At 36.3% G+C, this 14,080-nt stretch overlaps 1 protein-coding gene across 3 annotated transcripts; it reads left to right on the plus strand.

The window, feature by feature from the left end:
* Positions 1-286: 286 nt before the first annotated feature.
* On the plus strand, positions 287-12,004 carry Lysmd3 (LysM domain containing 3). 3 transcript variants are annotated; one of them, XM_070031105.1, is made up of 4 exons: positions 287-427; positions 1,409-1,652; positions 3,554-3,813; positions 8,417-12,004. In XM_070031105.1, exons 3-4 carry the CDS (start codon positions 3,562-3,564, stop codon positions 9,077-9,079), a joined length of 915 nt encoding a protein of 304 aa, XP_069887206.1. In that variant the 5' UTR covers positions 287-427; positions 1,409-1,652; positions 3,554-3,561; the 3' UTR covers positions 9,080-12,004. The 3 variants fall into 3 exon arrangements, with proteins under 3 accessions (XP_069887206.1, XP_069887205.1, XP_069887207.1); XM_070031104.1 differs by lacking the exon at positions 1,409-1,652; XM_070031106.1 differs by lacking the exon at positions 1,409-1,652 and having other exon boundaries at positions 287-386.
* Positions 12,005-14,080: the final 2,076 nt, after the last annotated feature.

The following is a 14,080-nucleotide window of genomic DNA, read 5'->3' on the forward strand; positions in this document are numbered from 1 at the left end:
GCCCAGTGAACATGGGGCAGAGGCGCACCCTGCAGGTGGCTCCTGATCTGCGGCGCCAAAGGGGAGGAGTCTTCCCGGGACGGGGCATCAGACCACGCCCTCCGGCGTGGCTCGGAGTCACGGCGCAGGCGTGCTGGGCGTGGTTGGACGCTTGGGGTCCAGGACTCGCTCTCGCGCCCCCGCCCTCCTCCTCCCTCCTCCGCCCGCTCCCGCCTCCGCCCACTCGACGCGATGACGCACCGCAGGTTTGCGGACGTGGCGTCGGCGCACACCCCGGAAGCTGGGGACGTTGGCGGTCGTGGCCACCCCCGTGGTGGACCAGGACAGCCGGACGCTGGGGCTCAGCCATGAATTTGTCCCGGACAGCAGCGGCGGCCTCGAACCTGGTATCCATGTCTTTGCCGCGCGCCCCCTGCTAACGGATCTGGTAAAGATGGCGGCGGGAGGTGGGGAGGGTGGGGGTGGCCGCAGACCCGGCGAGAGGGCCGGGCTGCACCGCAGGTGAGACCTGGCGGGGTCGGCGCTGGGACCCCGGGCCGCCGGGGGTGGGGGGTGGGGGGATTCCACGTCCCGACGCGAGGGACCTGGGGTAGCTGTCCCGCCGGGCCCGACCCGGGGAGGGGCTCCTCCCACCTGCGCGGTTGCCGCGCGGCTCCCGTCCTCCCGCTGCCCACCCTGCGCCCGGCGTCGCCGGTCCTCGCCGGCCCGCGTCTCGCGTGTTCGCGTCCCCGACACGGCACGCCCCCCCCATCCCCAACCTCCCGCCGCTCCCACCCGTCCGTGCCCCCGCAGCCCGGGGCTGGCTTCCCAGCATCGCCGACGCGCATCTGGACAGGGAGTTTCTCTTTTCCTTGCTGGAGTTGATAAAGGGAAAGAAAAGGAAGCCTGGGTACGTGGGATGGACCCGGAGGGAAGTTGAGTTTCTGAAAGCAGAATCAGTGGGTCCCTCCGGACCCGGTCCCGCTGGTCCTGTCCCCAGGGCTGAGCTGGCCTTGCTCTGAGACTGTCCCCAGGGCTGAGCTGGCCTTGCTCTGAGACTGTCCCCAGGGCTGAGCTGGCCTTGCTCTGAGACTGTCCCCAGGGCTGAGCTGGCCAAGCCCTGAGACTGTCCCCAGGGCTGAGCTGGCCAAGCCCTGAGACTGTCCTCATCCACGCCTTGCTGGCTGAAGGTCAAGGCCAGCAGCCCGCCGCAGTCATCAAGACAGTCCGAAGGTACTCGGGACACCATTTCTTTTACAGCCAGAGCTGAAGCAAGCTTTCAACAACGCACCCAAGTGGTATTTAAACTTTCTGGCCACTTAGGATTCCTTATCACCCAAAAATCTGTTCGGGCTTCTGGCAACTAGTTTAAAAAAAAAAGAAAGTTTTCTAGAAAGGGTCTGGTCCTTTTCCTGTTCTAAATTCACAGAGTCGGGGAGGGAATCCAGCCAGATGACCGGCATGCTACGGACTCCTGTGATCTCTAGTAGTTTACGCAGGTGATTGTCTGCCTGGCTCGAAGTCTGAATTTTCACTTGGATAGCGAACAGCCAATTCTTGACTGTTTGTGGCACTCAGCTGCTGTCGTTTCTTTACAAAGGAGAGTATCCTATTGGATAGAGTGAAACAGGACAGGTCTTTTCGCCATATTATTGAGAACGGTTCCTATACATGTAAGTGCTATTTGGGTATTTCTCAAGGAATTTCAGGTTGCGATACTGCGGTAGTTTTGACGTTCCAAGAATATCAGAGGGGAAAAGTCTAAAGAGGACCGTGTGACTAGGACAGTATATATAGCCCCTTGTGAATTGCTATGTATTAATTGGTTCTCCACCTTTTTTTTTATTCTGGCTTTCTTTTAAGAATATGAAACAATGAATATTCTACCTAGAAAATGGGCATATGTATAGCACTTATTAGCCTATGGGTTAATTCACAGGGTTCAACAGATACTGCTTAAAGACATAGAATAAAAGCACTTAGTTAAATATATGTAAGTAGAGTAAATGTACTCATAACTTCAAAACTGCTTTTGAGATGGGGAATGTTGGTGGCTTTCTTGAATTTGGTTAAGTTAGAATGTTAGTTTCTATAATAAATAATGGAGAACCTCAGAAAACACTTTGTATACTTCGTATATAACTATTAGTTATATTAACTGTATATATATTAGTTATATATAACTGTATATATATGTATATATATATATATATATAAAACTGTATATATATAACTGCCATAGAGCAGGGCCAGAAACTTGCTTTTCTGGGTATGATTCTATTATACAGGCCCTTTTTTACCTGGTACTTATCTATACTACTATATGAAAAAGGGCCTATATCCATAGTATTCATAACAGAACTGAGTCCTTCTAGACATCATTTGTGTCTTTGGCTTCAATGACATAATACTTCCGTGGTTTCTGCTCTTATGCACACTCGTTTTCTATGTTTGCAGCAACTTTTATTATCTTCACCCACATAGCTCACTTATCTAGGGGCACTACTTTTTGCTGTCTTAGAGGAATTCACTGCCATAGTCATGAACCTTTCACCCCTCATCCTTCTTTCACTGTTAAATACTTTACCAAAGGGTATTGCAGTTTTTATTCAGGAATATTAGTATGATCCTTAGCTTCTATCTTTTCTTATCTGAGCCATGTTGGAGTTTGAAGGTTTTTTTTTAATTTTTAAAGTTATCTTTAAGTAGTTGTACAAATGAGTTGTTATTCAAAAATGCAGTTGAAGTTTGAAGCATTTTATCTCCAGCATGTCTTTTACATCTCTCCAAATAACTGAAAGCAGCCCATCTTTTCTTAATTGGATAATGAATATGAAGTAAAAAATGAATGTGGCATTAGTTTTCTTTTGAAGTTCTTGTGTTTGTGTTTGGTAAGAATAGATGAATTTGAGGAAGGTGAGCTAAAAGTGAGTTTGGGACTAAGTTAGAAGTTAGAACCAAAAGTCACCAAAAATTTGTTCAGTCTTCATGAATCACAAATTGAATTTTCTGGGAACTTTAACTTAGATGTAAAGCTTCCTGGGGAATAAAAATCCATGGTTAAGAGCAAACTTAGGATCAACCCAGTGTAGAAAATATAAATTCTGAAGTTAACATGAACCAGACAGTAAATTATACAAAGACATGTCAGTGTCATGTAAAAACAAGATACTGAACAAGCCAGAAAGTTGTGAATTCAAGAAAGTATATACATACTTTGATTTCATCAGAATTCTAAGTTGTAGTCATAAAATTTCAAGACAAAACACATTTATTTCCCCAATTTACTTCATACACATTTATAGTCAGAATTTAATTTTTTGATCTATGAAAATGTAGCAATTTAATTCCACAGTGTAATTAAACTGTCAGGCCCATCAGACTGTCTTTTTCTTCCATGTCACTGCCAGATACATTTGTTGTACTTACATAGTTAAAAAACTTGAACCTAAGTTTTTAAATAAATCATTATTTTTTGAAAAAAGGATTTTGTCCTAGTGTTTCAGAATGTACGAAACATGTAAATCAATGGAGGAGATAGATTTCAAAGTTGTTTTTTTTTTTTCCCCTCTAGATTTTAACATGGCAGGAAGACATCAGAATCGTATTTCTCTCCCAGCAGTTCAGTCAAGTGCTCAAGTACATGCTTTTGGAAATTGCATAGACAGTGATATGCTAGACGAGGATGCTGAAGTGTATGAGCTTCGATCCAGAGGAAAAGAGAAAGTTCGAAGAAGTACATCAAGAGATAGACTTGATGACATTATTGTGTTAACAAAAGATATACAGGAAGGAGACACTTTAAATGCCATAGCCCTTCAGTACTGTTGCACAGTAAGTGGTTATTTTTCCATGTATATTTCTACAAAGGGGTTTCATATGATAATTTAGGCGTACATATAATATACTTTGATTAATTCACCATCTCAGAAGGTAAGTTTTAATTTTACATAAGGTAGTGCATAATAAATTATTAACCAAACCCAAATTGAAATAAATCTTTTCTTTACTTTTTTTCCTCTGCATAGATATATGTCACATTGATGGATATTAAGTTTTTACTTTTTTAAATGACTTTTTACTGATTTATTTCTAAATCTATTATTTTATCACTTTAATGTATTTATTCCTGTACATTTATTTGGTAGCTTTTGTCTTTTTAAAATTGGAATATACTACTTATATTACTCTTAGAACTTCCATAGTTTATCAAGATCATCCTTCATAACCTTTTAGGTCTAGCTCATTACTTCAAATAGCTGTATAATGTTTATATTATGGATATAACAATATTATTAAGCCATTTCTATACTCATGAGTAGTCAAGGTTTTCTTGGTGTTTTATGTTGTTTCAAAAGTATATTTTAGATGGTGCTACCTTATCATTGTAGGAAGATTCTGGCAAACAGGATTGCTAAATAAAGTGGAAAGAATGTTTTGATTTCAGTAGATCCTAAAGTCTGTTTGACCTATTTTATATGTGTTCATCTTTGGTCCTCAGAATATGTAAACACATTGCTATGATAAGTAGTTAGGAGTCTCATTTTTAAACATTGTTCTCATATTACAATCCAATAAAATCTGGGGCTTATCTTCTATATTTACCTCCTTTTTATTTTTAACCATCTTGTTCTGGAGTTTGAAATCAAGCCCTCACACTTACGTAGGAATGTACCACTTGAGCCACCAGCTTTACTTATTTTCCAGATAGGTTTCAAGATTTTTTCCCGGGGTCATCTTCAGACCATGATTTTTATATTTTTGCCTGCTGTGTAGCAGAAACTGTACATACCTATGTTATTGAGATGAAGTCTTGCTAACTTTTTGCCTGAGCTAGCCACTTGAACTGTGATCCTCCCTATCTCTCCCTACTGTACAGCTGGTATTATAGGTGTGAGCCACCACAGCTGGCCTACATAGGATGTTCTGAAATTATACATATATCCACCTGTTGTTCATTTTTTAAATGAACTTCTTAAATTCTTCTAATGACTTATAATAGTTACAAAGGAGATATTTCCTAGAATATTGTCAATATTGACATTTTAAAAATAAGACTATTAGAATATTCTTTTAAGTATAAATTCTAAATACCATCAGGATTTTCTACCTGAACTCTTTATAATGCACACATAGATATATATGAGAATTTTAATATTCTGAAATCAGTACTCACCTTTTAATATTTTTATCCTCAGAATTTTTTATAATGTAAAATGCTTTTATACCTGACAAATGGTTTACTGCTTGTCATATTACTCTGCAATAGGAACACATACGTTTATAAATGTCTGCATGTGTATGTTTGTATAACTTATCAAAACAAATGTATTGCAAACTTTGATTTGAAAATTTAATGAACTAAAGATATTTTAATGTTTCAATATTTGAAATGCATTTTTTGATGATGAAGGGCTAGTACTTGTTTTTCTTCCCTAACTTGTTCATATATGGTAACACTATTCTTGTCATTAAATCAGAAAATATCTGATTTCATTTTTTAGGGTAAATATACCTGTAAGTAAGTGTTTCGTAGAGAAATAAGTGTCTGAATGTATCTTAGAAGGTTAGAAAGCCAACATTAAAATGGATGTAGATCTGAGAGAAAAGTGGTGCAGTAGCTTTATTGGAGAATGTCTTTAGTTTTCCTTAAATGAGCCTGGAAAGTTGGGTGCTGGTGGCTCAGGCCATCAGTTCTGTAATCAGGACACTGAGATCAAAGGATCAGGCGTGGTTCAAAGCCAGCCTGAGCAGAAAAATCCATCAGTCTCTTACCTTCAGTTAACCATCAAAAAAACCAACCAAACAAAAAAAGCCGAAAGTGGAGCTGTGGCGGTGGTAGAGTGCTAGCCTTGAACACAAAAGCCCAGGAATAGTGTCCCAGGCCTAACTTTAAGCCCAAAGATCAAAACAAAAAAAGAGAGAAAAGAAAAAAAGAACCAGAAAATTCCTCTTAGGAAAATTTGAAATGCCACTCAAGAATTGAATATAGATTGTGTTTCCAATGAGGCAAAATAAGAGTGTTTTGGCATTTGACAGTGGTGTGTAGATTTTGAGGAGAGAGAATGAATAATAGGTGTTTCGTTAGGTATTTCAGTAATGAGTAAGAGAGATTATTGGAATAATTCAAATAAAGATAATCAAGATTTGGAGTAAAATAACTGGTAAGAATGGAGAAGATAGCAATAGAAAGTATATTTTGTGAAAAAAAATCACAGGATGTATTAATGTGATTTATTATTTGAAAGGAAGAATGTTTAGCCACATGGTACATACATGTAATCCCAGCTACTCAGGAGGTGCATACTGGAGGATCTCAATCAAGTATTAGGCTAGTCCATGCAAAAGACTAGATTGTATTTCAAAAACAAAACAAAAACAAAAGGGCTGAGTGCAGCTCAAGTGTTAAACTGCTTGCGAGTTGCAGTTCTCAGTACTGGATGAATACAATAAAAGGAAGAAAGATGAAAGCTGGTTAATTTAACATTAGAGGATAGATGGCATTTGGGAAAGTTGATTGCAGTGAATTAGCAAATTAAGATAAATAATGCTACTTATGATGGGAGCTTCACTATCAAAGAAATACTAAGCTTATCAAAGGATTTTTAATTTTAAGATTACAGTAAGTAGTGTTATCTTTCATGATTGTCTTAAGAATTATTTATTTAAAACAGACCATTTATAAAGCAGTAATGAGAGGAATACATATTTCAGGATTGAAATCCTAAATGTAATCAAGGCAGGTTTGCATAACAAAACATTATTACATATACTCAGATGAACCCAGATAGATGCTAGAGTCTTAAGCAGTTACTAGTTAGAGTGTAATAACAAGTAAAAGAGCATTTTACTGGTGTTTTGTTAATGAATCTTCATTTACTTTAAAACAACGCAGTCCCTAACATGACAGAGCACCCTATCTTTACTGTCTCATCCACTTATTCTTCTGCTTTCTTCCCCTACTGCTCTGTACATCTTTCCAACGTGACTCTACATCCTCGCAGCACTGAGTATACTGTCCTCTATTCCTTCCTAAAAATGGTCTGATGCTGCAGGTTTTTTATTTTTCTACTAATATTTAGTAACAGCTGACATATACTATAGGTCACTGCTTCTTATGTTCTTCATAACATTTACATCAATATTTACATCAACCCTATAAAGTAGTAGTATTACTGACATACTTCCTTCCCACCTCCCTGCAAGAGTCATGCTTTAAACCCAGATATCCATGCTTTTAATCACCAAAGGATACTGCCTTCCTGTCCACTTCTTTTTTTACTCTCCTGTGTATTTCTCTTACTCAACATAACTCTCAGATTTTAGCATTTCTTAGGGATCTTTCCATGCATGTTTTTCTCCCATCCTTTCTTCTAGAGAATCCATCCAATTGTGAGAGCATTCTGAGTTTCAGATGTATCTATTCTACTGTTTACTGAACATCTTTTACTTGTATGTCTCAAGCACCTCAAAGCCAATGTAATTGTATCCTTTCTTAGTCTCTAGTGTTCTGTAATGTAGTTAGCAGCATCTCATTCAGGGATTTGACCAAACTAGAAATCTTAAATTCCATTCTAGACTCACTTTACCTCTCAGCTGTCATTTGGGTGATACATGATTCAAGCATAGATTGATTAAAGCATGAATTGGAATGACAGATGGGGCCAATAACTTAAAGGCAGTGAGATAGTACAGTATACCAATTGCTAATCTGAGAGGCATTCCTCTCTTTCTCATCACAAAATAATCAGTGGAGGATTGTAAAATACATATAGGGAAAGCAGATGGCCGGTCTTGGAGGTAGTTGGATAAAGCTTTTACATGGAGGGGTTTAGGAAAAAAGCAGTTTTGAAGATGAGTGAGAAGAGGAAAGTTGGCATATTTTATTCCAAGATATATGTTTTCACACACCTTTTAACATCTTTGAAAATACAATGATGACATCTTCATTGATCTTGGTATATTTTCCCTTTAGACATAGGTAAAATAATAGTTCATCTTAGAGTTGATGGCATCTTAGTTTTGACATAATACATACTTTTAATTGGGTAAGTGAACACTTGTCTATGCTCCAATTGCCAAATTGGAATAAATATAAATACCTCTAATTCTTCACATCAGAACTGTGGTATTTATGTATGGTGTCCATAGATAAGTAGAAAAATATACTAGAATATACTTCAGTAGTTTTTAAGTAGTTGATTTCCTGAGATTGGTAGGGCAAAAGTATTTTAAAATTCTTATCTACAAGGAAAATTAAAATCTCTGGATATGGTAACTTAACATTGCCAAGAATTAAGCTTGTTTGGTATCCCCTATCCAGTTCATTTTCTCCCTGTCCCCAGTCTCTTCTTAAAAAGTTAAGTAGATGAATGACAGTTGTTGACTCCTGTTTGCCTTACAATTCAGTTGATTGCTGTTTTTCCTTTTTTTACAGGTAGCAGATATAAAGAGAGTAAACAATCTCATCAGTGATCAAGATTTCTTTGCCCTTAGGTCTATCAAAATTCCAGTTAAGAAGTTTAGTTCATTGACTGAAACATTGTATACTCCAAAAGGAAGACAGGCTTCCCGTCCTTATGTTCAATATGCTCCTGAACCACAGGAAATTTTGCCAGCTGATTCTCTCTCTTCCAGTGACTCAGCTGGTAGCTTTTTAAAAGAAGTAGACCGAGACATAGAACAAATAGTGAAGTGTACAGACACCAAGAAAGAGAACCTTAATGAGGTAGTATCTGCTTTGACAGCACAACAAGTCCGTTTTGAACGCGATAACAAAACCACACAACGCAAGGATCCTTACTATGGAGCAGACTGGGGAATAGGTTGGTGGACAGCTGTAGTGATAATGTTGATAGTTGGTATTATAACACCAGTATTTTATTTGCTGTACTATGAAATTTTAGCTAAAGTAGATGTTAGTCATCATTCAACGGTGGACTCTTCTTCACATTTGCATTCTGCAGTCACACCTCCATCACAGGATAGGGAAATGGAAAATGTAATTGTTCCAACCAAAGGAGTACATATTGACCAACAAGACGACCATAAACTGTATAGCCAAGATTCTCAGTTGCCTGTTGCTCAACACAAAACATAGCACTTAGCTCACAATCACTGTGTTAATGATCACATACATCTGGAATGTGTTGAATCAGTTATATCCAGTAACCACTTCAGATGCAGAATTTGGGGAGATTGAGGTGCTTTTCTTACCTTCCTAAAACTTTTGAGCCATTTAAAAGGACTGTGTTATCAAATCGCTACAGTTGAAATTGCTTTTAGTGAGCAGGCAGTCCATCTGTTAATAAGAACTTAAAATATGAATTTAAATGTGTTTAGGAAATTCTTGGAATATTGTATCAATTTCATTACTCAAGACTACTTATGTTTAAATTTTATCTTTTAAGTCATTATTTTGGATGAAGTTTGTGTTAAATTTATGAAATACAGTGATAGTCTCTGATGTCTGCAGCTAAAGAAAATTATCTACTGTGACCCACCAAAAAATTTAGTTGCCAAAACTATGATTCTAAAATTATTTGATAGCAAGTAAAAACTCATATTTGAAATTTTAAAAACATACTTCTGTAGCACATGTACTATGAAATCATAAATAGAAACAAATGGAAACATAATGTGTAATTTATGTAACAAGAGACTAGGACATTGATTAAATATTTTGAAGGCCCCAAAATAATGTGCTGTGGTTGGCAGTTGCCATTTGGTGATAAGAACACTGGAATAGGTAAGATCTTAAAAAATGCTTTAAGACAGACTTTTTAACCTCACCTGTTTCTGTTTTAAAATGATACTTGTCTCTGGTATTTCAAAGTCCTTTGTTGGTTCCTTGATGAAAAGTGACATACATACACAAATTAGCATTCTTACATACTGTGATAATGCCTTAATTATATTTAATGCCTTATATTAGTTTATGTAAGTTTATAACCACTTTAAAATGAAAAATAAGAGTATAGATGGTCCAATCAGATTCCTAGGCGGTCATTACATAAAGCTGTGTAAATTTATCTTTACTTTCTCTTGAAAGCACAAGTTAATGGGGTTTCTGCCTCTGGTGTCTGGCAGGAAATATTAACATTTTTTCCCCCTAATTAACAGTATTAAACTGAGGAATAGAGACAAGAGGTGTAAAGATAGAATGAATGTTTCGGAGTTCTGTGGATCAGCCACAGTCTGGCTAAATAAGAATTTGTATACCGTTCCCTCTTTTTTTAAATGTGTGTTTTTAAAATATAGCTAAAGTGATTCAAAATGAGATTTGATGAGTCTGGATTGCCTGTTTTTGTATAATAAAGTATACCTTAAGATATATAATGCCATCTCATTTTCTGGGCATTATATCCTAACATTTAATGTTTCTCCCTTTTGATCAGTCCTTTTATATCTCAACTGCCAATTTTTATAATTATGTGCATAAATATTTATGGTAATTAGGGTTTTATATACTTTCAAGAGGAAAGCCCGGGAAAGGAACAGGAGAAAGAAATGACTTTTAATATCTGGTAGGTATCAGAAAATTTCAGAAAATTACCAAAAAAGTGTTTAGTAAGGAATTTTAGTGAGTCAGTCCTTTCAGTAAAGCTTTCAGTTAAAATAATTTGTTTTAATGTGCCTTGGGTATCTTCGAATGTGGAGTGTTATCTTTATGCTCAATGTTAACTTGGCCAGTTTACATTCTATTTATTAAGCCTGCTGAAAAATTAAGTCTTAAGGTAGAAAGACAAGATTATTTTGGGGTGGATCGGGCTAGCTGTCATTTGAAGAACTTCCTTTACAACAAATTGATTAGAGTCTGATTCCTTTTGGCTCATTTTACTTTGTCACAACTGTGTGGTTACTTCTTTTTAAAATCAGAGGGTGTTCATCTGTCTTACAGAGTGTCCTTTTTGAAGGAAATGTAGCATTTATACTTTATGAAACAATAGTTTTTTCTCTTTTAATTAAATATTTTGATCAGTTGAATATAATCCAAAATATTCTATATGCAGAACTGTAGTTGAATCTTTTTTAAAAAGGAAATTAAGCATTTAGTCGATTTAGAATTTTAGTTTTCAAAATATATTACTGAATACACATTAAATTTGTAACAAATGCAAATTATATTGTATAACCCAAGAAATTTTTAAGCACACTTTAATTGTGTTGAAATCCTCATTTGAATTGACTTGGAAGCTATACATTAGTTTGTACATGTGTATTTTTTTCCTAAATATAATTTATAAAACTTAATCACTGCATTTGGTTCATCTAAACATTTAAAGTTGCAAGTGAAGAAGAAATTGGTATTTTGGGACCAAGTTCTTTTGTTGTTGTTGTTAATTTTAAGTCTGGGTAGATGTGACTAAGGTTGTTTTGAATTATTGAATGGCCATTAAAATTTTTGCTCTCTTCTAGGAAAAAGAAATATATTCTGCTGGCCATAAGAATTAGAAAGAAGGCTGTAATGTCATCTGGAAATAATCTCCAGATGACTTGATTTTTCAAGTCATTCTTTTTTGGGGGCTCTACCTGATTTTTTAATGTCATAAAAAATTCTTTAAATGAACCACTATTTAGTGGTTCTTTTTAAAAAGATTACTTCTAAGATGACCTAGTTGGAAATATGAAGGATATAGTAATATCATGAAGCAAAGATCCAATATAGATAAAAGTGTTAACAGGGTAAAGGTGTAATTTTTAAAGTCTATATTTAACTGGTGCATTATGGGAGTCATTCTCACTTTGAATTACAGCAATTTTGCTCAGGAAATCAGTATTTCTTCTAAGTATGTGCATATTGCACTGATAGATCACAGAAATAAATGAATGCCTTATTTAAATAATTTTATGTATGCAAAAGCTATAAACCTTTTCTATAATGTATTTTATATCGTAAAATGTAAGAGAACATTATGGTAGCATATACAACTGTAAAAAATATTTTTAAAACTTTTTGCCCCTTTGTTTTTCATATTTTAAAAGATATGTAAAACGTAATAAAGGTTTCTATTTTATTATTCAATCTGGAATGCAACCTGGTGAATTTAATTGAATAAGGCAAACCTCTTCTGCTCTACTTTCAGGCTGTTCTAAATACAGAGATACTGGGTAAAATACATCCAATTACCAAGGTTTACAAATTCAATTTCTTACTTGTTACATTGAGACAAAATTCAGTCCATTATAGGATTTTAGATGGTCTTTGGAGCCTCTTCCACAGGAAAGACTTAGTGAAGTATATTTTCCAAGTTACTTATTAAAGCTCTGGATCTGTCATATGAAATACTCTATCTGTGCATTTTATTGTAACAAAAGTTCTTCAAGAATATTATTATTTTACAATTTACATACAAGCAGAAAGACGAAAATTACTTAAGAACTTTTATTTAATTATTCCATGTATCTATCGTTTTCCATATTTAAAAGCATGTTGATCTTAAGGTTGTGTTTACAGCCTTTTTAAGTAAATTTTTACCACAGAAACAAATAACCTTATGAAAACAAAGCCATTGACATTGTCCACTTGAAGGAAATATCAACAAGAAACCTCCAAATGTTTTAGTATTTTCTGATAACTTTAATCCAAGAAACCAATTATCAGGTTTATTATCTATTCTCTGTTACCTTAGTTTGTTACTCTTAATTGGTTTTCCTAATCATATACTCAGTTTTCTTTTGTCTGTGGTAGTGATTTAAGAAAATATTTGTACAGGCATCCTTGCTTATAAATAGTTACTTTAACTAGTTTTTCTACCAAATGAAAATTAAAAGGCAGGCACAGGTGACTAATGCCTATAATCCTAGCTACTCAGAAGGCTGAGAAAAGTCTGTGATTAACCAGAAGAAGCTGGAAGCAGACATGTTACTCAAGAAGTAGAGTGTTAACCTGGAGCAAAAAACAATCATGTTCAGCATAAAAGTATCAATAGTAAATAGACATTTATTTCGTAAGAATTTAATGTGTAAACAAATACAGAATAATAATATAACATTCAGTTTTGGTTGTTAGAAAGACATTTCAAAGAATCCTTTTAAACAATAGTAGGAAGCTATTTCTGCAAAGTGGTGTTTGCCTTCCTATTGAGTAACTTCACAGTTTCAGATCTTAAGCCTTCAAACCAAGATAATGTAGAATCTGGAAATCCTCACAATGAGTAGGTTTTAAAATTGTAATATCTTTCAAGGGGGAAAAGAAATGTGCTTGCTTAAGAAGAAATGGTAGAGCTGGGTGCCTGTGGCTCCTAGCTTCTTGGAAGGCTAAGATCTGATGGCGGTTTAAAGCCAGCCCAGGCAGGAAAGTCCATGGGACTCTTACATCTAACTAACCATCAGAAAGCTAGAAATAGAGCTGTGTCTCAAAGTGGTGGAGCCTTGAACACAAAAGCTCAGGGACAGCATCTAGGCTCTGATTAAAAGCCACAGGACTGACATCCACACCCCACTCCCACACTCAGATGATTGAGGCCTCCCAGAGTAAATGGCTACCCTACACCCTACAGGACTACACCAGTCCAGTGAAGACTGCAAACTAGAGAAAAAACTTTACTGTATTTGCCTCATTCAAAGGTTACCAATATCAAGATTTATTGTACTTAACAAACTGAAATAATGAAACCCCTTTGTACAACTACTTACAGATACATTTCTTGTTAGGAATAAAACGCAAACCAAAGGTTAATATAGATCTGTAATAAAGCTAGCGAACAAAATCATAAAAGGTAAGATTTCTTTTGACTATATGGTATTTGGCTCTTGTTCCAAAGGAGGTAAAGAGAATGAGATACCTATGTTAAATATTTCCAAATGACAACTTTGTCATTATTACGGGAAACTCTTCGTGAGGTCTCTAACATATTGCAACTTCAATAAGACTTAATCAGATTTCCGTGTAGAACCGTAATTTTTGTATAAGTTCCTTCAAGCAAAAAGTCATATGCATGATCAGTACAGCACTAAACAAGATGGGATCTTAAAACCACCTTGAATTATTTGAGCAAGTATATTGCATTCAAAGTGATCTTTTTCCTGAGCATTATAAAATTGTATGAGACAATACAAATTGTCTCCACAAATACAAAATGGGAAAAATCCATAAACA

The sequence above is a fragment of the Dipodomys merriami genome, unplaced genomic scaffold, assembly GCF_024711535.1.
Source record: "Dipodomys merriami isolate MVZ:Mamm:240054 unplaced genomic scaffold, mDipMer1.0.p SCAF_20, whole genome shotgun sequence".
NCBI classification, from domain to species: Eukaryota; Metazoa; Chordata; class Mammalia; order Rodentia; family Heteromyidae; genus Dipodomys; species Dipodomys merriami.